This window comes from Ursus americanus, chromosome 17, assembly GCF_024610735.1.
Source record: "Ursus americanus isolate L20-20 chromosome 17, mUrsAme1.1.p, whole genome shotgun sequence".
Lineage (NCBI taxonomy): Eukaryota > Metazoa > Chordata > Mammalia > Carnivora > Ursidae > Ursus > Ursus americanus.
In genome coordinates, this window is record NC_142143.1 from 45,512,004 (window position 1) to 45,538,435 (window position 26,432).

Genomic DNA, 26,432 nt, shown 5'->3' on the forward strand with positions numbered 1-26,432 from the left:
TGTTGATGTCAGAATAATCTTTTGAACTATTGTTTCTCCAACGTTTAAAATCCTCCAAATTCTCACCTCATTTAGATTAAAACAAAAATCCCTTAGTATTCTACACCTATGTGCTCTCATTTCTTCTTCCTTCTCTATCCCCTACCCTGTCTTTGCAATCTACGCTCCAGTCATATGGAACCACTTGCCGCCATTGAACAATCATGATCTATGTATAGTTAAATACAACTGTGCCTTTGTACCTTATTCCTTCTCCCTAACACATCCTTTCCTCTCCTCCTCTAAATCTATGAAGACTCTCATCAAACACCTTAGGGATTACCTCCTCTAGGTTTTTCTCGAAGATCTCCATTCTTAGACCGAGTTTGATGCCCTTTTTTGTGTGTGTGTCTATATCATACCACATATACTAAGAATTGGAGTAACAATTTTGTTAATTCTCCTAAGGTATACAGCTAGTACCATTCTAGAGGTATCAGAATAACTTATTATATACAATTTGCCTCAGGGCTTAGTTCTCTGGGGGCGGGGGAGAAGGGCATTGCCCCCATTAGTAAAGCTATTCTAAACTACAAATCCTTTTGAGCACAAGGACTGCTATCTTTATTAGTAGCAGGGAACTAGTTTGTGCTCATCCATTAAATAAGAATAACATGTGAATAACTACTGTCTTCAAAGGAACTCAAAAGAAGAATACAGAAATAATCCAAAGAAGTTTTTAATTTCTGAGAACAAATGCCCAAATTTCCCAAGATGCGGTCTCTGCCACATCTTAACCAATCAATCTATGGGTTCCATGGTGTTTGGCACATAATAAGCAGCCAATCACATGTGGTCTTGTCTACCCCTTCATTGTTTAAATGACCTCCATCTTGAGCCGTACCCAAATAGAAAGCTTTGCATTTTTTACTTAAAAATAGGTTTGGAGTCCCAAAGCTGAGAACTACTAGTTTGAATGACCGCATAGATAAAACTGTGAGGGAGTCTGTCAAATACTTAAAATTTCATTTCACTTTGATGAAACATGATCTTTAACCCATTCATTATATATCACTTTGAAAATGGACGCAATGATATGAGACTAAGAAATAAACCCTCTTATCATAAAGCTTTAAGAAATGTATGAAATATAAATACAGGAAAACTTTAAATAGGTATCCAACCAAACTTTTATTGGGGTTTTATTGCAATCTACTTTCGGCAATAAGGGGAAAGTAACCATAAGAACTCTGATCAGATTTTATTCAACAAAGCAGTTTTTCATGAATGCTTAAGGTCAGTGTATATATAGTCAGCTCAGCTTCCAGTATCAACTTGAGTACCTCATTAGGGAAATTTATGCCAGAATGACAACAGTAAGGCATTGCAAGATCCTAAATCATCTAAGATTAAACCATATTTTACATATAATTTTTAGGACAGTATACTAATACTCTACAATAAATAAGGATTTTAAAAATGTGTTGCTTAGCCCTTGTTGAACTAAATTCAATTATTAGCTTATTAAGTACTCCAGTTAATAAAGGTTCGATTGTACTCCAAGAACTCTGACTTTTCCAAAGATAAAAAAATTAGTTCTCATTTGTTATGACAAAAATTAAGCTTAAAAGCACATTCACACTTGTCCTTAAAAGCATGTTTACATCATATATGAGATAACTTCTCATGCCTGGAGATACGGTTTATATGGCAAAAAGTCATATGCAAAGAACGACTAGAGGGCAATCCTCCCAGCTCCACATCCTCCAAAAAGCCACACTTGGCCTCAGTGTAAAAGTTATATTTTATTGCCATGCTACAAAATGTATGAAGTTGGCACTGATAGGGAGAAACAGAGAACAAAGGGTGGGAAGGGATAGAGGGCAAAAGGTGTTGTTACATATACAACAAGGTTTTAATCAACAGTGGTAAATTTTGCCAATATTAAAAATGCAAACCAAAATTTAAAATGCTGATATGAAACAGCATTAATATACAATTTATGCATAGTACAGTATCACTTATGTCTTTTATTAGAGAAATATGGAATGTTTATAAAAGAAATTAACCATAGGGGATAAAATTCCTATTTCATATACAATTTGGCAATGGTAGTCCCACTGTTAGACAATTTTTTATAAAAGAAAAAATTAAAAATCTAACAAGCTACCTTTATACAAAGTTGCTATATTTATGCCTTTACGTAGGAAAAAAACATTTATAATGCAAATTAGGACGTACAATAATCTTACAGTATTATACAATGTAATGAAAATAAAAACATAACACAAAATTTTTCCTTTATAAAATGTATATTTTGCATTTACTAATGCAAATGTGGCACACCGGTGACTACTGTACTATTAATACCAGTCCGTTTCCATGCTATTATTGTCCAATTGTCATAGAATTGCAATTCTATCGATGCTACAAAAGAATTGTGTTATACGCCCCAAAAATGAGGAAGTAGGAATGGGGAATAGGGATGTAAAGAACAGGATAGATAGGGTGCTGGTTTGGGCAGAGTATATTGTGGTATGTCATAAAGTATCTGTTAGTTTTTCAAGCCAAAAACATTTTCTATACATTCTGTAATTTCGTACCAATGCCTTTATTCAAATTTGGCAAACATCGGGGAAAAGGTAATTAGTACCATATACCTCACATATCAGAAATATGAATAAGATGCCAATACATCAGCTACTTCTGAATGTTGTCTCTGATGGTATGTCTATTCCAAGGAGATATAGATATATATATATATATATGTATATACACATATACATATATATATATTTACACACACACACACACACACACACACACACTACACATTGCACAAAACACTTGGGCATTATAGGTTAGGAACAGCACAGGGGGAAGCGGGAAGTACTTTTTAGCTTGTTAAAACCTTTACCTTGAGGCAAAAATATGGTGGCACATTATTGGGAAATTATGAAAACATAAGGCCCCTGTCCCATTTTTAATAGAACATTACTGAGGTACATTTTTATATGTTGTGCCACAGATTTTTTGAGGGGAGAGGAATAAACATACATTAGCTTGACTGATAACATTGAACTGTGGGGGTCAACATTAATATCTATAAAAACAAAGACTGCTTGGCAAATTTTCATAAGTCCCAAATGTGATCTATTCCGGATATACTGGGAAGTGAAAAGCTTTTTGCTGAGTCTTCAAGAGTAAAGTGCATATCTCATCACTCCACAGCAGCAGTAAATAAAAGGAACTATTTGCCAATCTTCCTGGAGGGAGGGAAGGCACCATATTTGCATTTTTAAAGGAAGATGAAACTGGGAAATAAAACACATGAAGAAAAAACACAGGTAATACCCACATCAGTTTCCAACCTCTGATCTGGGATGAAAGGCTGTCATCACCTGTATGGATAAAAGAGGACTCTATTGGGGGGAAAGCATCTGAACAGTGATTATATTTCAAAAACCAAAAAGTGGGATCCCATGGTCTATCAATGGAACAGAATATCTAAAATTAGGTTTGTCTCAGAAAATCTGAAACATATGGCCACAATTATATCCCAATAAAATATCTCATTCTAAAATGCACCTAGTACCAGGTACATTCTTCCAGGACAGAGCTTAATGCCCATGACTAGACTACTGCAACGGACAAGTAGTGTTCTACATCACTTTTTATTAAATAGGAGCACAGGTGATTTCCAGAGACACCTAGAAATAAACACCAGTTGTATACATCTTCCTAATACTCATAGTACCTAAAATCAAATTCTTAGCAGACAAATTGGTCCCATTTTCATTTTTAAAGCACACGGTATTTAAAGCATAAACTGCGATGATTATATTGGAGCTACCTAAAATATATAAAAACTAATTAGAATCTGGAAGGAAAATGAAAATGATGAGGAAAAGAAAGAAAATAAAGTATCCAACCTCCAAAATGAATCAGCAGGTCAGCCCTTTCATTTGGAGGTTCTGTTCTGACCGCTCGTTTTGGAGAAAACCACGTGTACTGCTTCCATTATAACTCTTACTCCACCTTACAAAAACCATCACATGGATTTGGCACGATCAGCAATCCACTCAGAAGAAAGCATAAATGGAACAATATATTAAAAATGGAAACCACACACCTATACCACTGTTCTCTTTTTAGAGAACAGTGAACACTTTAGTAAGCACCAAGTTCACAGGGAAAAAAAAGAAAGAAAATTCTGCTATGCACATAAACCAATGGCACTGAAAATAACAAAGACACCTTTAATAATTTTTTTTCTTTATAATGGTCCCACTCTATTATTCTGCTAATCCATCCACTGTCCTATAATTAGGTTATTTACTGATCAGGTTGGGTGCTGTATGACTGAAACCTTTTCATGCTAAATTAACCTTAGTTACATCTGGTAGATAGATCTAAATCATGACCTCAGACTTCCTCAGATTTAGAGAAAACAGTAACCTACGCTTTCCACTCCACTGTCTCTTGTCTTCTCTAGTGTCTGAGAAACTGGAACATTCTTGATTTTCCAAGAGTTAGACATATGGACTCTCTTCGGTTTTATATAAACTTCAATTCATTTTAAATCCTAAATTATGACACAATCTCATTGCTATAAGACTTCCACTGTACCTGCTATGCTGGCGACAATCCTAACATTCTAATGAAATCAAGGGGTAATCAACGATCCAGCTATGAGTGAAAGGACAGCAGAGCTGAGTAGCACTACTGTGGGCAAAGTACAGTTGCAGCCATGTGATGAGGGAATCACTGCTAAAGTGCTGGGGAGAGTGCCCACAGAGAAAACACAGTACCTTTAGGGAACTTTGCCTGTTAAAAGAAGTTTCCTTTTTTTCTCACTGTTAAAGAGATCACCTATGGGCACAAGTGAAATTTCAAATTGAGCGAATGTTTTTATCAACTTGAAAAGTAAACAGCATATAAATAAATACTGGACAAGGGCAACCCTGTTATAGAATAACAGTAAGTTCCAAATGAACCTTCAAAACCACAATTTGACAAAAATGCAAACTAAGCAACAACGAACACATAATCCAATTTCAGAACTATATACAAACTCAAAACATTTTAAGTTGAAAAAAAGACACTAAACAACAAAATAAGACATCCCAAATACCAAAGGAACAAACTGAAGGTAAATGGCAACCTAATGGCACAAATGCCTCCAGAAAACAATGTCACTGTTAATAATCTAGAGGAGAGAAACTTTCAAGAGATCGTGGTTCAGATTTCCAAATGTGTTTGGGTAAAGTGACCTGAGGCTGATTTCTTGAGTCTAGTGTAATTCGGATTAAGATACCTGGGCATGCCCTTCAAATGACATCATGAGATGAGTAAACAGAAAATCTTGTCTCCTTCCTGCCTTTTGATACACCAAGAGCAAATCATATTCACGGGCACAGGGCTCTTTCTAGTAACGCAGAAGGCAAAGGAACTGACTGGTATACAAGGAGGTGTGGTACTTCTATTTCCTTTACATATGTTTTGGCTCAAGTCAAAAAGCCTACAATTAATGAAATAAAGGATTCCTCATGTTACATGCTGGAGGCCATATACCATGAATAGTGAATCTACAAATATTACTTTCAAAGCCTAGAGTTATCTGTTAGCGATGCACATTATCAAGAGGCTTTATAAAATGGTTTAAATGCCAACCATGACTTAGACATGAATGATATGCGTAAGTCCAGAATATTGGTAAGAATCACCCAGCATGTCACTCACTTCAGCTCTCATTTGAAATAGGCACTGTGAAAATGGGAATGCTGCTGCACAGTACTGAGTAGTATATACGGAAACTAGTGTTCTTTAATGAGTACCTGCTCTACATTAATTCCCTTTAGTTAAAGAAGCACAGGAAATATTCAGAAAAAATCTTATCAGTCTATAAAGGGAGTTAGTGTTTAGAAATGAAAATGAAGCACTTGCATCTTCATTTTTTAAAACTTCACAAAGGTGCAAACAAGGTACCGCTTTCCGGGCTCACATGGGCAGGTCAGTACTATTATGTCTAGTCTTCCTCGATGTACCGTCATCTCGTGGCAGTGCTTTCTGTAAATTTGACATAGCAGCAGTTCTCTCGATGTCTATCACAGCATACAGCTCTGTACGCCTGGTAGGGGTTTGCGGAAGGGGAGTGGTAGGCGTTTTTGGAGTCTGAGGGTTGTCAGAGTCACTGCCGCCTTCCAAGTCGACCTGTATGTAATTGAGCTGCCTGTGTTCTAAACTTGGGCGTCTGATATCGAAGTTAAAGACTGTCGGTGTACAGTCCCGACGCCTCGAATATTCTATCTTGTGAGCACTTGCCGGCACTGTTACATTCTCCGTATTTACATAGTTATGCATTGGGTCTAGATTATTATGGTAGCCATTTAGAGATGGCGTCTTTGGTCCTAAATTGTCATCTTCATCCCTACTAAGCTTGCGGGCTTCCCAAACAGGAGGCAAAGATGGTAAATTTTCATAGTTTAATAACGCAGTTCTTCTCTGAGCTGAGTTGTTGATATTCTGGGTATCTGAGGTGCTGGATGTCAGACGACCCCTCCTGACCCCTGAGGCACTAGGGATAGATAACCCATTTATGTTTTCATACACCAGTTTGTTAACAGAGGGCGCGTCTCTTCGCTCGTCACTGTCATAGCCAGTGTCCCATTCTGTGCTATTGGCACCACTTCCGCTCACTTGGTCTCTTCCGAGTTGCTCCAGTTTCTCTTTTTCCATTAACTGCTTTTGAACAGGGGTTGGTCCTAAGACAAATTTGACTCCTTCGGGTTCAAGAAGAATCTGAGGGTCCCTGTCTTCAATACTACTTGGTTCTTCTTTTGGTGTGTTGCTTTCAGCATTTGAAATCCTCGCCTCCAATGGGACATGCACACTTGTGCGGTTTTTCCGCTCTTCTTGCACGCCTGTAGTGTTGACATAGGTATGTACCTAAAGCAAAATGGAAGAGTGGATAAATAACTTGCTTAAAACAGAATAAAAAAAAAAAGGCTGACCATATCCATTAAATGTTATCGATTAACTTTCTCCCTATACTCTTCCTTCAAAGCTTTTGTATTAGTTTTTCACCAATAAAAAGGGGGGAGAGGGGAGGAATGTGGAAATACTTTCTTTACTTGATAAAAGAATAATTAACTCTAGGGGCGCCTGGGTGGTTCAGTCAGTTAACCGCCTGCCTTTGGCTCAGGTCATGATGTCAGGGTCCTGGGACTGAGTCCCATGTTAAGCTTGCTGCTCAGCCGGGAGGCTGCTTCTCCCTCTCTGTCTCAAATAAATAAATAAAAATCTAAAAAAAACCCAAAAAAACAAAAACAGAGTAACTACTCCCAAATAACACATAACAGTGTACTTGATACATGAAAAGCATTCTGTTAAAAAAACATCAGGAACAAATTGGGATTACCATTTTGATGTTGTTTTAGAAATTCTCATCAATGCATTAAAACATGATTCAGAAATAAGGAATAACAAGAATTAAAAAAGAGAGAGAGACAAATTTATCAAGATCTGCAGACAATGGGACCAAATAAGGAGTTAAAAACCCTGCTAGATTTAATAAGGGTTCTATAAAATGCACTTATACAAAATAAATACTACCTACTAAGAAATCATCACTATTTAGAAAAGGTCAACAGTATTTTGCGGGAACAATATAAAATGTTTGGAAGACTAGGGGCACCTGGGTGGCTTAGTCACTTAAGCAATGACTCTTGATTTTGGCTCAGGTCAGGATCTCGGGATCTTCGCACTGAGCACCGGCTTAGGAGGGGAGGTCTGCTCGGAATTCCCTCCCTCTCCCTCTGCCCCTCCCCCTGCTCATGCGCGCGCTCTCTAAAATAAATAAATTTAAAAAAAAAGTTTGGAAGACTATATATAAAATTTGAAAAAATTCAAAAATAAAATGCAAAAACTGCAGGAAGTATAACTATGGTAAATAAGAATTAATTTAACATGTAAAGAACACAGAGATATAGATTTTAAAACAGTAAAAATTTCTTAATGATATATGACCATTTGGTTTACAAAAGATAAGAATAACTAATTAATATATAGGCAATGTTCAGCCAAATACTTCATTCCTCAAACGAAAAACAGAATAGTCAGAAATATTACATAGCTTCATAAAAACACTGACAATAAAATCTACCTTCCCGCTAGTAGTCCACTGATACAAAAGGAATTTAAATTCCAAATCCACCGGAGGTTACTGTGACAGGAACTGACCATTAGTTCTACCTGTCTTCATCTACAGATGTGCCCCTCCTGAGCCCACGGGCTACTGCGATGCTGTTTCCCTCCACACCTGTATGCATTCGGCATATGTTAGAAAACACATGCGGTCTCCTCTGATTCTTCACTACAAACATCACCAACAAACGGTGAAAGCTAAAATTCAGACTAGAACTTCCACGTATCGTGCAGCAATGCTTTAAGGCCACACAGTCAATCCGCCTGTTAGACAGCAGTACGTGCTTACTTGCTCCTCCGCCACAAGCAGAGGGTGCGTAGATTCTTCACCCACTGACGGCAGGCGTGCGCTTCCCACGGAAGGATGTCTGCTTGAGGGATGGGACGAAGCATCTCCAAACGAGGGGTAGCGGGGATAACCATTAGGTAAATTCTGAGCAGCAAACCCTGGAGCTGAGTTTTTGTTTATTGGTTTAAGAAGAAAAGCAGGATATCGGGGCAGGACAGAGAGATAAAAGTGAATGAGAATGGAATGTGCGCTGAGAAAATTAAGCAAGGTGTTTCTGGTAAGACACGACAGAAACCAGAGCACGAACGACACCCTCCTTCCACCCCAACTTTCCATTCACGTTTTAGATAACATAGAACTTTTAATGTTTTCCTACTTAAAATATTAAAAACGTTTATAATTATAAGCTCTAACAGTGTAAAACAAAAAACCTGACTACTATTACACTTATGTTAGCCAATGGTGACTTCTAAGGCGTTACAGATTAAATACCCATAATCCAAAATTTATAAATGTCTACTATTCAAAATACAAGAGGGAAAACTGGTACTTACTTGTAGGTGTTCGAGGTGTTCTGGGGACTTCCAATTCTGTCTGATGATTATTCCTTTCTACAACTGGCTCTTCCACCACATTTATACTATTATTTTGCATAATCTCTTGCAACATGTTAAATAATTCTTCTGCACGGGCACACTTAAAGGCAAAGATTCCTACAAATATAAAAGAGAAGGGGAAAACAGTAGCTATAGCTTTTTTTAAAAAAACACAGGAACACCTGTCAAGAACGAAACTGTAAAGTAAGCATTCTATGCACTGACAGGAAGAAAGGCCTTTTAAATAGATGCCTGATAAATTAATGATATTCTGTTTCAAAACATAAACCCAAAAGGAAATTCACGGAATTTTCCTATGTCTGAGGGAGCTGGCCCAAAACAAGGCAGACAAAAACAAGATTTGAATACTTACTTTCGTCTGCTTTTTAACAGCAGGGGGCGCCCAAATCGCCATTACCAAGGTGATCCTTTACTATTTGACAGTCCCTTCATGGATAGTTTACAACCCTTACCTTGTTTAACCATCACAACAGTTCTGTGAAGTAGTGATTAGCACTGCCCACGATACAGAAGAAATTTGATGTTCTACCAAGATCATGTAACTTGCCCAAGGCCTTTCAAGCCGTAGGCCGCAAAAAAACCAAACCATGCTCTGTTTGACTCTAAAGTTTAGGTTCTTCCCCCAAAGGGTTATAACAGTAAAGATACATAGTCGATTTACTGGAGCTAATCATCTACTGAAAATCTTAAATAATATGAGTCAAAATTCTGGACATAGAGAATGTGCTTAATAAATTCCTGATAGGGGCGCCTGGGTGGCACAGCGGTTAAGCGTCTGCCTTCGGCTCAGGGCGTGATCCCAGCATTATGGGATCGAGCCCCACATCAGGCTCCTCCACTAGGAGCCTGCTTCTTCCTCTCCCACTCCCCCTGCTTGTGTTCCCTCTCTCACTGGCTGTCTCTGTCTCTGTCAAATAAATAAATAAAATCTTTAATAAATAAATAAATAAATAAATAAATAAATAAATAAATAAATAAATAAATAAATAAATTCCTGATAAATGAAGACACAGTCTACTCTATCTCTTTTCTTAACAATCCACTTAGTTGGGGAAATTTTTTTTCTATCAGGAAAAAAGTAAAGTATTTATTTAAACATTGTAAATAGAATAACTGAAAGAGCAATTTTCAAATATGATACTGTTTGGGGAAAAAAATTAAAGGCTCTACCTACCTTGTCCAGTTTGACACCTTCGGCCACTTTCAAAAGAAAAGAGATTTGAATCATAGCCATAGCGCCGCAGGCAGAGATAGTGCCATTTGACCGAGTCACGTTTGCGAGTGTATAAAATCAGCTCTGTGTCTGTAAGTTCCATTATGCCAGAACCTAACTCATTCCCATCATCATCCACATTAATGACCTAAAAAAGAAAGTTCAATTAATGCTAACCTAACGTTCCCACTTGACAGTCATACACGAATTCACCAATCTGTCAGTAAAATGCACTGCTGCTGATTGGTTCAGTTATTCGCTCCTTTGTTAGTTCATTCATTAACCAATGTGTGTGCCGGGCATGGATTATGTAGCAGTGAAATATCCTGCTCTACCCACAAGAAGCTCACATGCCCAGTGAGGATATAGGATATACAAACACGAAGTCAACAACACAACGCTGTATATGAGCGATTGACAAATGGGTGCGACAGAGGCTGCAAAAGGCAGGAAACGTGGCCTAGGTGGCTGGAGAAGCCTTCACCCGAGAAGAGGAGGGACTTCGGCTGGGCCTCAGGAGAGAACTGATGGGTCAGGGGCTGTGGGGCACATGCTGAAGATGCAGTGCCGTGGCAGAGACGAAGAAGGTATGCTTCAGAGAGACCAAGACAAGACTGGCACAGAGCTCACGGAAGGGGGAGGCCTCGCACTGCTGAGTTTCTGAAAATGGCTAGAGACTACGAGGAGTAGGAAACACTTCGAGAAAACGGTCTATATTCCTGGGACTGGCAAAGCGCTTTCCACATATTTTTCCCATCTAATCCTCAAAACAATCCCAAACTGCAGGTAATACTATTTTCTCCGCTGTACAAAACTGGAACAAACACACAGTGATAACGTAACCTGCCCAAGGTCACAAAGCTACAAAGCAACAGGGTTTCGACTCACACCTGGGTCTGTGTGACCCAGAGGCCACAATGAGTAACAACCTGAGGTCAGACTACAAGAGACACTAAATGGCTGTGGAGAGGTAAGAAATGGAGCATCTGCGCTCTACGTAACAGAACACCAGAAGTTTTAGAATGACGGAAGAGTAAGATTAATATGATGTCAACTGCAGGATGGGTCACAAAGGTGACTGACTCAAGGCAGAGCTAAGAAGTTACCCAGGCATGAAGCAATGACTGGGAGGTGGTGACCAGACTGAAGAGGCACTTATAAAATGGCATTAAAAAAAAAATTTACTAGAACTGTATGGCTCTAATTGGATACAGAGGACCAGAGGGAAAGCAAAAGAGGATTCCACACTGTCGGTAAGAACATACCGTCATCATTTGTTAAAACAAGAAAAGGCAGAGTGGACACAAAGAGAAATAGAAGAGTCTGGAGATAAAAGTGAGGAAGTATGATACATTATGTGAAGAAAAAGAAGAACATCCGACTAGGCAGAGAGATATAACTCAACCAGTTTTACTAACCTTAAACTTGTTCCGATGGTTATCTGGGACAGTGTCTTTATCTGGACAGCTACAACAGCTACCCATGGCTTCTTCAGAAGACCATGTGAGCACTACATGAAAGATAATTTGGAAAAAATTATTAAATGTAGGATACAAAAATCATGAAACAGAAAGAGACAGAAATCATCTAACACAAGTCCTGCATTATTTTGATAAGGAAATTTAAGCCCCAAGAAGGTACAGGGCTGAGCTAGATTTCACACACTCAGCTGGTAAATTTTGCTCAGTGACAAGAAAAATAATTTTGTGAGGTAGACTTCATGGAAATCTCAAATTTCCAGTTTAATTTGCAAAGGTCTGCTCTATTTTTAAATTATCTTAAAAAAAAAACAAACCACAAACCAATTAAGGTCTCATCTCATATGTAACACTATTTAAATAAAGTCGTTCATGGAATTAACCCTCAATGGTTTATCAGAAATTTCATGTCCCTCTTTTAATAAAATTCCAAAGGGATGTTGAACTTCAAGGTTGGAAGGTATTTTGATTCTTATTACTCACTGTAGTATATCCTTTATGTATCTCACCAGGCAAAAGTTGATTGGCAAATAAGACACAAAAACAAATTTGGACTAGTTCATTAAGAGAGAAAAACAACCCAACAATCAAGGAGTAACTCAACGTAGAAAGTATTGGCAAAACTGACACAGCGTGTCTGTCTAATCCTTCTTTCCCACACAAGATTAGAGATAATAGGTTACAGGTGACATTAAGTGTTCAAGAAAACTCCAAATGAACAATGGAAAAATTCAAAACATCACTTAAAAATTAAGGGGGAAGAATCAGAATGAATGTGACAATATTTGGAAAAGGGGGAGGGAAAGAAGCATAAAAAGCTATTAAATTTTAATCAAAAACATAAATCTGATAAAACGGGCTTAAAATTCTTCAGGGGCTCTTCACCATGTTTAGGAAAAAATTTGAAGCTTATCAGCATGAAATGAGGTTCTTCACCATCTTGTCACTGGCTACAGATCTAGTCTGAACCCTCTTTGTCGCTGCTTCAAGCCCTCCCAAGTCACACTTAACAATTTCCCCAGAGCAACCATCCTTCCATGCTGCTCCTTTCCCTTCTCAAGATTCAACTGCACAGTTCCTTCAGGAAGCCTTCTCTGATTCCAAGCAACTGGGAGAGTTACACTTCTTACATACCTCCCAAGGCACCCTGGGCTTCCCAGTATCATAGCATTCTTCACATTGCTTACTTAGTAGAAATTGTGATAGACCATCTGTTTACTTAACCATCATTCCCCCTCTACCGAAGCTCCTTCCCAAGCAGGAAGAGACCTTATGCAGTTTTGCATTCCCCACACCTAACATGTTACCTAGCACACAGCAGTGCTCTAAGTCTCCTGTGAGCTGGATGAACTGAATTGTGTTAAACAAAGGTAAAGAATGCTGGCAGGTATTAAGCAGATGAAAAAGTATACTAGTGCACAAACCAAAAGAAGTGATAAAGTAGTAAAGTTAATTAAGACTCATATTTGGTACTTTGCTCTAAGTAATATGCCAGCTAAATAACATGGCATAAAGATGATTAATCACAGCATGTACTTCTGAAGAGTCATGAGTCTAAAGGGAAAGACAGAGATGTAAACAGATAATGCATTATGATTAAATGTTATATGAGAATATGAGAAGACTTCTGCGGGCACAGAAAAGGGAGCAAATAACTTTCTGGGTTAGCAGGGCAGGAAGCACCATCTGAGCTGGTACTCCAAAGGGTGAACGGAAACAGTACACTGGGCAAAAGATAGAAACTTGAGACAGATAAGAGTACAAAGAATACAAAGACAAAGGTCATGAAAGATCATGAAAGATGGTACTGCATTCAGAAAAAAGTGAGGTGTCCAAGATGACTGGAGCACAGGGTCAGCTGTAACATAAGCAGGGGCCAAACCATATAAAGGGTCCTGAACAACGAGGTGCGAACTGGGACTCCAAGTAACTTGAAGCTAGACGGCATCCAGTGTCTTCCCAGTCAAATGGACATGACTCTATCATGGCATTTATCACATTCTACTGTAATGTTTATCTGTCTCAACGTTCACTTCACTGTGATTTCCCTGAAGATAGGAACCTTCTCTTCTTAATTTTCTAGGGCACTAAACGTACCACCTGACATAGCCACGTCCTGACGTGGTCCGCAAGTGTTTAATTTAAAAAAATTAATACAGGCATACCTTGGAGATATTGTAAGTTTGCTTCCAGACCACGGCAAAAAAGCAAGTGTCACAATAAAGTGAGTCAATCACTGTTTTGGTTCCCAGTGCACATAAAAGCTACGTACGCGCTAGACCACAGTCTAGTCACGTGCAACAGCAGTATGTCTCACAAAACAATGTACGTACCTTAGCGAAAAAGTACGTCATTGCTAAAAACGCTAACCATCAATCCAAGCTTTCAGTGAGTCATTATCACTGATCCCAGTTCATCATAACAAATAAAATAATAATGAAAAAGTTTGAAACACTGTGAGAATTACCAAAATGTGACACAGAGACACAAAGAGAACAAATGCTATTGGAAAAATGGCGTTGACAGACTTGCTCAAAGCAGGGTTGCCACAAACCTTCAATTTGTAAAAATCACAGTATCTGCAAAGCACAATAAAGCAAAGTGCAATAAAACAAGGAATGCCTGAAAACACTTAATAAATTATGGGATGAGAGAGAGGCAAAGGAATACTAAAAACATTTTTTTTAAGTAGAGGGATAAATGCCAGAAACCAAGTCTTCTTGAAATTACACGCCCATCCTCCCCACTGACCTGCTCCTGAACATGAAGAGCTAAGAGATTCCTACAGTGTAGCTTCTGCTTCACAAGGTGGGGCTTCAAAGGAATAATTTTAAACTATTTCTCAAAAGGAGTAGAAAATCATTCTTTTTTTGTTTTGTTTTAAAGATTTTTTTTTAATTTTTTTAAAGTAATCTCTATAGCCAACATGGGGCTCAAACTCACAACCCCGAGATCAAGAGCCACACGCTCCCCCGACTGAGCCAGCCAGGGAGCCCTAGAAAATCATTCTTCTACTTGCCACCTCCCGGGCTACCTATGAAGGCAGCACCTCCTGTGTCGTCAAGGACATGTGGGCTGTGGCGCAACCTACTTGAAACTCTATCCACACGGAATGTTTCAATTCAGTACAACACTAATTAATGAAAAGCCTAATATGCGACCCAAAAGCCTTGTATGCCATACTAAGGAGAATGAATTTTATCCTACGCATGATGGGAAGCCAGCGAAGAATCTGAAGTAGGAAAGTGAGGTGCTCAGAATTTCATTTTAAACATATCCACCTGCAGAATAAATTTAAGTGGTAGTTCAGCTCAGAGAAGAAAAACCAGTTCAAGAATACTGAAAAATGAAATATGCTACAGACCTAACTCCAGAGCAGCAATACTAGGAATAAAGACAAAAAAAGATGAATTTTTAAAATACTCAGGGAGACCCGTCAGCAGCATGGAGCAGTTGGCTAAGCAGACAGGAAGGGAGAGGCACTTTCTAGCGTGGCCGATGATGGGTGCTGGTTCCATTACCTGAGACAGAAAACACCACGGTGCTCTTCAAGTAGAAATGGTGGTGGTTAGTTCAGTTTTAGACATGTTAAGTGGAGATTCTAGAGAACCACCAAATGGAGATATGCAACAGAGTTAAATACATGAGTATGGATTTGAGGAAGGAGGTAAATTATTGATACACACATGGTATTTGAAGCCATAAAGCAGAAAATACTGCCCAAGGACAGTATCAAGAGGGGTCTATAGTTGAAATTCTGGGGAATTTCAATTCTAATTCTGGGACACGTGGAAGTACTGGAGGAGAGGGAAGAAGTGAAGGAGAAAAAAAAAATCAAAATAGTACCAGCTGAAAAAAGAAAGTGTCAAGAAGGAGGGTTCCATTCACAGTAGACTGCTAGAAGCAGAAACCAAACCGAAGCGAAGAAATGGAAGATAAGGAAGCAGCCCCCCAGGGAATGGAAACTGCTGTTTCAAGAACAGGTTCAACAAGGAGAGGGCAGAGTGCTTCAGTGTAGAAAGACATGGTTTGAAAAGAAAATATGTTGCTTGAGTTATTTGTTTTCAGATGACACAGACTGATGCGGGTTTGTGACCAGTAGGTCAGGAAAGGTTAAAATATTTAGGAAAAAAACCAAAAGAAAAAAATGTGCTATATGATGGCTCAAGACAGAAGGGGAAACTGGAGAAGAGGAGTTGCAGGACCCAGAATGAGAAGTCTGCCCCTAGAAGTAGGAATGCCTTGTCCTCTGAGGAGAGACGGAAGAAAATAAGGATGGACGAAGCATAGTAGAGAAGCTGAAGAAGGTAACACCTCTCATCCTAAATGTCCTTCGTGAAATAGAAGGCAAGTTTGCAGAATGAGGGACTTGAGGAGAATGGCAGGATTATTCACAGAGGGGCTGCCCAAGAAAGGCAGCAGGATGATTAAGCAGGCTGCCCTGAGGGCTCAGTAGAAGCTGGAGGGGAAGACTATGCTGTTTCTGCAGCAGCGCTCGGCAGTTCAGAGGGCAGACTGTGCAAGTGACCCAGGGTCAGAGGGTAAGAGCGCAAGGAAATTAAAGGATATTGGCAATAACGGGGGTTTGAAGTGATGGATCATCAGGTCTGGTCAGGACAGAAGTAAAGAAAGAGGCCTGATGAAATGGGGAAGCAAATGGAGGCAAAAAGGAACAGGAGGCCTCAGTAAGGCTGAAGAACAGGCTTAGTAGGAGCAAGAGACTGAAACAGCTGGAACAATGGGAAGCTGTGGTCAATCCTCCAACACAGGAGACTTTTTAATGTGGAGTCTCATCCACATCTCTGAGTCCTCCTCCTGAACCACAAACTCCTAGGCGAGGGGAAAGGCAAGATACCAGATATTCTGCATTTACGACCACCAGGTTAGTATTTGGAGACCACATCTGAGTTGTGTAAGACCTAATAATGTGCACTAATAAACACTTGATGAGAAACCATATGATTTCACCATCTTACCCAACCAAATTCATAACCCGGCAAAAACATAACTATGCTCCCTCGAGAAAGCAACACAGGAAAGTAACCGAGCGTACATTCAAGAACAAAAGATAGCTACGGTTTGGGAAGATTGATACTGCAGAAAGTTGGCTAAATATTTTAAATTCGTAAACACTGCCTTAGTTTAATTAAAGCCATTTGTCCTTATTCGCTGGAGGTGACAGCAAGTCAAGGAGGCAACATGATTGCATTCAAGAAAGCTTGATTAAAATCTCTTGTTTAAAAGAATATAATGTGAATTTGAAGTTTTTTCTTTTCTCAGGTAAACCTCAACTTACCTAGATCTGGCCATTAATATTCTTAGCCTCTTCTGCAGCATCAGGAGTTTAATCATACTTCAAAATACCATGTTTTCTTTGTTTGCTGACTTAACCTAGAAACAGAAAAAAGTCAAGAATTTATTTCTTTTAAAACAATGATTTTCCTTATGAGACTTTTGGTAGCACTGTTAGTTCAATTAATCTATTTCAATAAACTCAAAAGTATAAAGATCTGATTAATATATAAGATTTATTTTTAAAATGAAAATGACCTGTACAGGTTATCATTCATACAGCCAAGTAAAAATGCTATAGTCTAAGTTCTAGGATGTTTGGATATCAGAACCTTTAGAAGCTGTTGACTCTGGCTTCTCCACTATAGCTATGACACTGGACAAATCACGTATCTCTATACTTAAGCCTCCTCAGCAACAAAATGAGAGGTGAGACTAAACCACCTCCGAAGTTCCTTTCCAGTTCTAATTTCACCAAGTGGCAGACTAATTCTCCACCACCAGTCACTTTCCTTAAACCTCGCCGCCACTCCTCCCAAGAACAGACTCTTCAGAGTCCACCCACCGTACCTTTCTAATCTACAAGACCCTTCCAGAACCAAATCAGAGCACTCAGTCATCAGGAAACGGTCGATATGAACAAGAATGCCACACAATCAGGATAATGATATACCTTATAAGCAATAAATTACAATCTAGAGTTTCAAGAGATTTCAATATACTTTTAGGAAATTTCTGGTCAATCTATTCCCTTTTTACAACACAGAAAAAATCAAACTCAAACATGGGCGCTAATGTTTACCGAATAACTACACTGTATCAGGCATTAGGGGTTTTGCAAATACTCCCATTTTAATCTACATATTAACTAGAGTTAAATGATTGATATCCAAAACGAACACTTTCAAATCATGAACCCACGTGCAAACAGAATTTTCAACTCTGGACTTCAAACCAGTATACAAAATAAGCAGCTTGGCCAGGCGTCTGCTTGTGCCCCTCATCAGCTGCAGCTGCACCCCATGGTAGAGTGAGCAGCACCCCACCGCCTCTGCCTCAGCACACCCTTCTTTTCTCCAGAAGCTTAATATATATTATGCTTCATGTTTGGCTTGCAAAGTTATCTAGCTAATTCCAACAGAAATCATTTCTCTTATATGAATACATATTGTTTGTTCATCTCTCTCTCTTCTGGGAGATGTTAGCCAGCCAATTAACTCAGGAAAATCCCTCTTCCTCTTTTTATTCATTCCATTTATAAGTATCTTACAACTCCCATCCTGAAATAAGTTTAATCATAGTAAATAGGCTTAAAAGAGGTGATCCTTCCATAACCCTAAATCAAGGAAAAGTCTTAAGTTTTTTGAAACACATTAAAGAATCAGTGTACCAACCTACACAGCTCTTGAAAATATTAAAAAGCATCCAACAAAATCTCTGAAAATTTCTGTCCCACCTTTAGACTTTTTCCTCTTTTCCTAATTTTCTTTGAGTAAAAGACACATAAAATTTACCATCCTACCTATGTTTAAGTGTCCAGTCATGTTAAACATACTCAATAGTGTTGTGCGACCACTATCCAGAACTTCTTACAAAACGGAAACTCTGTACCCATTAAACAGCTCATTTCCCCTCCCAGCTAATCCTGGCAACCACCATTCTACTTTCTGTCTCTATGAGTTTGACTGCTCTGGGTACCTCATATAAATGAGATCAAACAGTATTCATCTTTTTGTGCCTGCCTTCTTTCACTAGGCATAATGTCTTGAAGTTCATCCATGTTGTAACAGGTGTCAGAATTTCCTCTTAAAGGCTGAACAATATTCCATTTATACACATACACACACACACACACACACACACACACACACACACACATTTTCCTTATCCATTCATCTATTGATGGACATTTATCCACCTCTTGGCTATTGTGAATAATGACGCAGCTGTGAACATGAATGTACAAATCTCTTTGAGACCATGCTTTCAATTCTCCTGAATACAGACCCAGAAGTGATATTGCTGACCACATGGAGATTCTATTTCTTATTTTTTGAGCAACTGCTATACTGTTTTCCATAGCAGCCGCAGCATTTACTTTCCCACGAGCACTGCACATGAGTTCCAGTCTCTCCACATTCTCACCAACATGTTTTCCGTTTTTGTTTGTTGGTATTAGCCATCACAATGGGTGTGAGGTGGTATCTCAATGTAGTTTCGATTTGCATTGCCCTAATAATGATCTTGGGGATCTTTTCATGTGCTTATTATTAAACATTCATATATCTTCTTTGGAGAAATGTCTATTCAAGTCCTTGGCCTATTTTTGAGTTGGAATGTTCTTTTGTTTTGGACTTTTAGAAGTTCTCTATATATTCTGGATATTAATCCCTTATCAAATATATGGTTCACAAATATTTTCTCCCATTCTGTGGGTTGCCATCTGCAGTCCGTTGAATAGTGCTTTTTAATGTACAAAAATTTTTATTTTTCATCAAGTCCAACTTGTCTATTTTTACTTTTGTGGCCTATGCTTCTGGTGTCATATCCAAGAAAGCACTGCCAAATTCAATGTCATGAAGCTTTTGTTTAATGTTTTCTTCTAAGAACTGTATTGTTTTATGAATTATATTTAGGTCTGTGATCCATTTTGAGTTAATTTTTGTATGTGGTATTAGGTGAGGGTCCAAGTTCATTCTTTTGCATCTGGATATCCAGTTTCCCCAGAATCATTTGTTGAAAAAATTGTCCTTTCACCACTGAATGGTACTGGCACTTTTGCCAAACTTCAGTTGACCAAATATGTGAGGGTGTGTTTCTGGATTCTCTATTCTATTCCATTCTATCTATTCTATTCCGTTCCATTCCAAAAACCATGTTGTTTTGATTACTGTAGCTCTGTAGTAAGTTTTGAAATCTGGAAGTGTGAGTCATCCAGTTTTGCTATTCCTTTTCAAAAGATGCTTTGGCTATTTGGGGTTTCTTGAGATTCCACATAAATTTTAGGAAGGGTTTTTTTCTATTTTTGAGAAAAAAATCATTAGAATTTTGATAGGGGTTGCACTGAATTTGCAGATCTCTTTGAACAGCACTGACATTTTAACAATATTACATCTTCGAATCCATGAACATGAGGTGTATTTAGTTATGTATTCTTTAATTTCTTTCAGCAATGTTTTGTAGATTTTACTGTACAAGTCTTTCATCCCCTTGGTTAACTTAATTCCTAAGTATTTTATTCTTGTTAATGGAACTGTTCTAGTAAATGGAGCTGCCTTTGTAATTTTCCTTCAGATTGTTCATTGTCAGTGTAGAGAAGCATAACTAATTTTTGCCTTTATGTCCTACTACTTTGTCAAATTCGTTTATTCGTCCTAAAAATTTTTTGTGTGTGGAATCTTTCAGTACATATAAGATCGTATCATCTGCAAACAGATAATTTTACTTCTTTCTTTCCAATGTGGATGCCTTCTATTCCTCTTTCTTGCCTAACTACTCTGGCTAGAACTTCCAGTACTATGTTGAATAAAAGTAATGAATGTAGGCATCCACACTTTGTTCCAATCTTAGAGGAAAACCTCTCAGTCTTTCATTACTGAGTCTGATCACTGTAGGTTTTTCATAGATGGCTTTTATTACGTTGAGGCAGTTTCCTTCTATTCCTTGTTTTTTAATGTTTCTACGAAGAAAAAATACTGAATTTTGTCAAATACCTTTTAAATGAGATGATCATGTGGGGGTTTTTTCCTTCATCTCATGAATGTGGTACATTACATTGCTTGATTTTTCTATGTTGTACCACCCTTGCATTCCAAGAATAAATCCTACTTTGTCATGGTATATAATTTTTTAAATATGTGGCTGAATTTGGTTTGCTGATATTTTGTTGAGGATGTTTGCATCAACGTTCATAAGAGATACTGGGGGGCATCTGGCTGGCTCAGTTGGTGGAGCATGCGGCTCTTGATCTCAGGGCTGTAAGACTGAGCCCAACGTTGGGTATAGAGATTACTTAAAAATAACATCTTTTAAAAAAGGGGAGGGGAGGATATTGGTCTGTAGTTTTCTTTTCTTACAGTGTTTTTGTCTGGCTTTGGCATCAGGGTAATGCTGGCCTCATAGAATGAATTAAGGAGTGTTCCCTTTTCTTCAGATTTTTGGAAAAGTTTGAAAAGAGCAGATACTAATTCCTTAACTATTTGGTAGAACTCACCAGTGAAATCAGTCCTTTTCTAGTCAGGATATTTTTGATTACTGATTCAATCTCCTTACTAGTTACAGGTCTATTCAGATTTTTCTTTCTTTCTTTTTCCTTCTTTCTTCCTTTCTTGGTGTTTTTTTTTTTTTTTTTTTTTTTTGGTGATTCAGTCTTGGTAGGTTTTGTTTCTAGGAATTTGTCCAATTTATCAAAGTTATATAATTTGTTAGTATACAACTGTGCACAGTACTCTCTTATAATTTGGTAGAATCTGTAATGATGTCCCCACTTTCATTTCTTATTTTAGTAATTCAAGTCTTCCCTCCTTTTAAAAAATAGTCTGTCTAGCTAAACATTTGCCAACTTTGTTGATCTTTTTAAAGAATCAACTTTTTTATTTCTATTCTCTATATCATGTATCTCTGCTCTAAACTTTATTTCCTTCCTTCTGCTAGTTTTGGTTTTAGTTTATTCTTCTTTTTCTAGTTCCTTAAGTTATAAAGTTAGGTTGTTAATTTGAGGTCTTTCTTATTTTTTAAAGTAATAAGCATTTACAGCTGTAAATTTCCCCCTTAATACTGCTTTCTCTGGGTCCCATTAGTTTTGGCATATTGTGTTTTATTTTCATTTATCTCTAATCATTATCTAAGTTTCCTAGTGTTGTCCACTGGTTGTTTAAAAATGTGTTAATTTCCAGAATTTTGTGTTTTTTTTCAAGTTTTCTTTCTGTTATTGATTTTTTTTTAAAGATTTTATTGGTTTATTTGAGAGACAGAGTGAGAGATAGCACCAGAGAGGGGAGGGTCAGAGGGGGAAGCAGACTCCCCACTGAGCAGAGAGCCCGATGTGGGACTCAATCCTAGGACTCCAGGATCATGACCTGAGCCGAAGGCAGATGCTTAACCAAGTGAGCCACCCAGGTGCCCCTGTTGTTGATTTCTAACTTAATCTCCTGTGGTTAGAGAAGATACTTTGTATGATATTAATTTCATGTATAAAAAAATAATAAAAATTAAAATTAAAATAAAATCTAAGACTTACTTTGTGGCCTAACATATCATCTATCCTGGAAAATGGCCCATGTGCACTTGAGAAAAATGTGGATGCTATTATTGTTGGGTACAGTGTTTTGTTTTGTTTTGTTTTTAAAGATTTTATTTATTTATTTGACAGAGAGAGACAGCCAGCGAGAGAGGGAACACAAGCAGGGGGAGTGGGAGAGGAAGAAGCAGGCTCCCAGCGGAGGAGCCTGACGTGGGGCTCGATCCCAGGACCCCGGGATCACGCCCTGAGCCGAAGGCAGATGCTTAATGACTGAGCCACCCAGGCGCCCCTGGGTACAGTGTTTTGTATGTCTGTTAGCTCTACTTGGTTATGCTATTTTCTTTCCTATATTCTATTATTGTGAGTAGGGTGCTGAAGTCTCCAACTACTATTGTAAAACTATTTCTGCCTTCAATTCGTCAGTTTTTACTTTGTATATTTTGATGGTCTGTCATTAGGTACATAAGTGTTTATAACTGTTATACATTCTTGCTCTGTTGAATATTTTATTGATATGTAATATTGTTCTTTGTCTCTTATAACCTTTTTATTATTTTTTAAAGATTTTATTATTTGACAGAGAGAGAGAGAGAGCACATGTAGGGGGAGCAGCAGGCAGAGGAAGAAGCAGGCTCTGTGGGGCTCAATCCCAGGACCCTGGGATTGTGACCTGAGCCAAAGGCAGACATTTAACCAAATGAGCCACCCAGGTACCCCTCTTATAACCTTTTTAAATTTAAAGTCTATTTTATCTGATATTAGTATAGCCACTCCTGCCCTCTATTGGTTACTATCTGCATGTAATATATTCTTCTGTCTTTTTGCTTTCAATCTATTTGTCTTTGGATCTCAAGTGAGTCTCTTTGTAGAGAGCATATAGTTGGATCGTGTATTTTTATCCATTCTGCCAGTCTGTCTTCTGACTGGAGAGAGAGCTTAATGCGTTTACAACTAAAGTAATACCTGATAAGGAGGGACTTCTGTCATTTTCTATTTGTTTACTACATGTCTTACGCTTTTTTGTCTCTCATTTCCCATATTGCTGTCTTCTATTGTGTTTAGCTGATTTTTTATAGTGAAATGTTTAAATTCCTTTCTAATTTTCTTTTGTGTGTATATTCTATAGCTATTTTCTTTGTGGTTACCATGGGGATTAGATTTCACATCCTAATGTTATAATGGTCCAACGTGAATTTATCCCAGCTTAACATCAATAACATACAAAACCTCTGCTCCTTTACAGCTCCATCCCCACTCCTTTCAGTTACTGATGTCCTAAAGCTATCTTTATACACTGTGTGCCCAAATACACAAACTAATCATTCTTTTAAATGTATTAGTCTCTCTTTTTTTTTTTAAGATTTTATTTATTTGAGAGGAGAGAGAGAGAAGGGGGGGAGACCAGAGGGAGAGGGAGAAGCAGACTCCCAGCTGAGCAGGGAACCCAATGTGGGACTCGATCCCAGGACCCTGGGATCGTGACCTGAGCTGAAGGCAGACACTTAACTGACCGAGCCACCCAGGCACCCCGTATTAGTCTCTTATATAGAGAACAAATGAATTACAAGCCAAAATTACAATACTAGCTTTTTCCTCCTTTAAAACATATTAGTTTCTTAATCATGTAGAAAACAAAAAGTGTAGTTACAAATCGTTCTTACAACAGTACTAGCTTTTATAACTCCCCTTTATTTATCTTTAGTGAGACCTTCATTTCTCCGTATGGCTTCAAGTTACTGTCTAGCGTCCTTTTTGGTTTCACCTTGCAGGACTCCCTTGCATATTTCTTACAGGGCAGGTCTAGTGGTAATGAACTTCCTCAGCTTTTGTTTATCTGGGAATGTCTTAATTTCCCCATCACTTTTGAAGGACAGTTTCACCAGATACAGAATTCTTGGTTGACAGTTTTTTTCTTTTAGCTCTTTGAATATATAAGCCTACTGCCACCTGGCCTCCAAAGTTTCTAATGAGCAATTTGCTAATAATCTTATTGACGATCCCTTGTATGTGATGATTTGTTTTTCTCTTGCTGCTTTCAAGATTCCTTGTCTTTGGGGTGTGCCGGGGTGGCTGAGTTGGTTAAGCATCTGCCTTCAGCTTGGGTCATGATCTCAGGATCCTGGGATTGCGCCCCACATGGGGCTCCCTGCTCAGCGGGGAGCCTGCTTCTCCCTCTCTCTCTGCTCTCCCCCACTTGTGCTCGCTCGCTATCTCTCTCTCTCAAATAAATAAAATCTTAAATAGAAAAGATTCCTTGTCTTTGGCTTTAGGAAGTTTAATTATAATGCATCTTGGTTGTGTCTCTTTGAGTTAATCTTATTTAGAGTGCAAAGAGCTCCCTGAATGTTTATATTCGTGTCTTTCATCAAATATGGGAAGTTTTCAGCCCTTATTTCTTCAAATATTCTCTCCTCCCCTTTCTGTCATCTCCTTCTCGCACTCCCATATGTACGTCGCTCCACTTGACTATGTCCCACAGGTCTCTCAGACTCTGCTCATTTCTCTTCAATCTGTTCTTCTTCCATTCCTCAAACTTAATAATTTCCATTGTTCCATTTTCAAATTTGCTGACTTTTTGCTCTGCCTACTCACATCTGCCTTTGAAACTACTGAATTTTTCATTTTAGTTACTGTACGTTTCAGCTGCACAATTTCTATTTGATTTCTTCTTGTTTTCTCTTTATTGGTATTTTTTCTGTTTTCCACATTTTCCTTTAATTCTCTGAACATCTTTAAGACCATTGTTTCATCTTTCTGTAACATGTCTATCATCAGAACTTTTTCAGGGGCAATTTCTGTTGATTTTTTTTCCCTTTAAATGGACCACACTTTCTTATTTCTTTGTATGCCTTATGGCTTTATTGTTGAAAACTGGATATTTTAATAAAAAATATGGTAATTCTGGAAATCGGATTCTCCCCTTTTCCTTTTCCCCTTTGCTGTTTTTTGTGATTGTTTTTATTTTTATTTTTTTGATTGTTGTACACTGGCTCTGTGCCAACAGTCAGCCTGACATCTGAACTCGAGTGCTTGTCTTTTCAGATCTTTTCTGGGCCTTTTTCTGGACAAGTGTGGTCACCTTCAAATTTTCCCTGTATAGGCAGTTGTTTTTGAATGTTGTAGTCTGTAATGTCTGTTTCCCAAAAGGGAAAAAAAGAAAAATGAATGGGGCAAAAGAAGGTGCTAGTCCTTTAAAATCCTAGAAGTCACCTTCACTGGAGGGGAGGGGCTTGCAACAATGGCGGAGGCGCAACAACAATGGTTGGTTGCCCGCTTCTTTGTGTGTACCTCTGTGATCAGAAGCAACAATCAGTGCCCAAGCACAAATCTCTGACATTTGGCAAAGAGGATCTTTTTTGCCTATCCTGGCTTTCACAAGCTGTGTGTAAGCTGCGCAGGGCTGGAGGAAAAGATGGGTAGCTGTGCTAAGAGGTAAAACTGACTGAAATTAATTGCAATTTATAACCAAGCCTTCTGGCACATGCAGGTCTTCAACAACTTCAGTAACTTGGAAGCACTAAAACAGCTATGTAAGATTCTGCCAGTGCAATTGTGGGGAAAGATTACTGATGCTTCCTATTCTACCATACATTTTGAGTATCAATATATATTCAGTTTTGTCATTTTAATTCCTTGATTATCAGCACTGCCAAAGTATTATGAAGTTTTTACTTGCTTTTATTGTTTTTCAATGCAAATATTCAGCATGTCCGTTTTATCAGGGATTAAAAGACTTTATGGGCTTCATTCAAAAGGATACTTCCTATACAAAAACACATTCTGAGTTCCAAATAACTGATATAAAACAGCACTCCTGGAATGAATATAACCCAATGGACCAAAGGTGTCCTGCATTTGACTCTGAAACATGACTGCTATCCATGAAACAAAAGACTATCCATGACTTGTTAACTGTCTTTGGTTTCTTCCCACCAGCAAAAGGCTTAGAACCAAAAGGTGATTTAGAGGTCGTGAAAGGAAAGAGGTAGCTACAGACACTATATGGAGCTATAATCTTGTTGTAACATGGATGTTACTTTGTATATCATTTTGGTGTATCAGACCAACTATGACTCAATACTCAAGAAGAATACAATGATTTTACCAGGAAAATAAT

At 38.2% G+C, this 26,432-nt stretch overlaps 1 protein-coding gene across 10 annotated transcripts in view; it reads right to left on the reverse strand.

Annotated features, from left to right (window-relative positions):
* Nucleotides 1–1,151: 1,151 nt before the first annotated feature.
* The window catches only part of FRS2 (fibroblast growth factor receptor substrate 2), a 111,808-nt gene continuing 86,527 nt past the window's right edge, over nt 1,152–26,432 (reverse strand). For all 10 annotated transcript variants that reach the window (XM_045789609.2, XM_045789607.2, XM_045789608.2 and 7 more), the window contains 6 exons: nt 17,078–17,172; nt 11,722–11,813; nt 10,265–10,451; nt 9,028–9,186; nt 8,474–8,637; nt 1,152–6,927 (listed from right to left, as the gene is read on the reverse strand). In XM_045789609.2, coding sequence (XP_045645565.1) covers nt 5,980–6,927; nt 8,474–8,637; nt 9,028–9,186; nt 10,265–10,451; nt 11,722–11,787 — 1,524 coding nt within the window. In that variant the 5' untranslated portion in view covers nt 11,788–11,813; nt 17,078–17,172 and the 3' untranslated portion in view covers nt 1,152–5,979. The remainder of the gene's footprint in view (nt 6,928–8,473; nt 8,638–9,027; nt 9,187–10,264; nt 10,452–11,721; nt 11,814–17,077; nt 17,173–26,432) is intronic.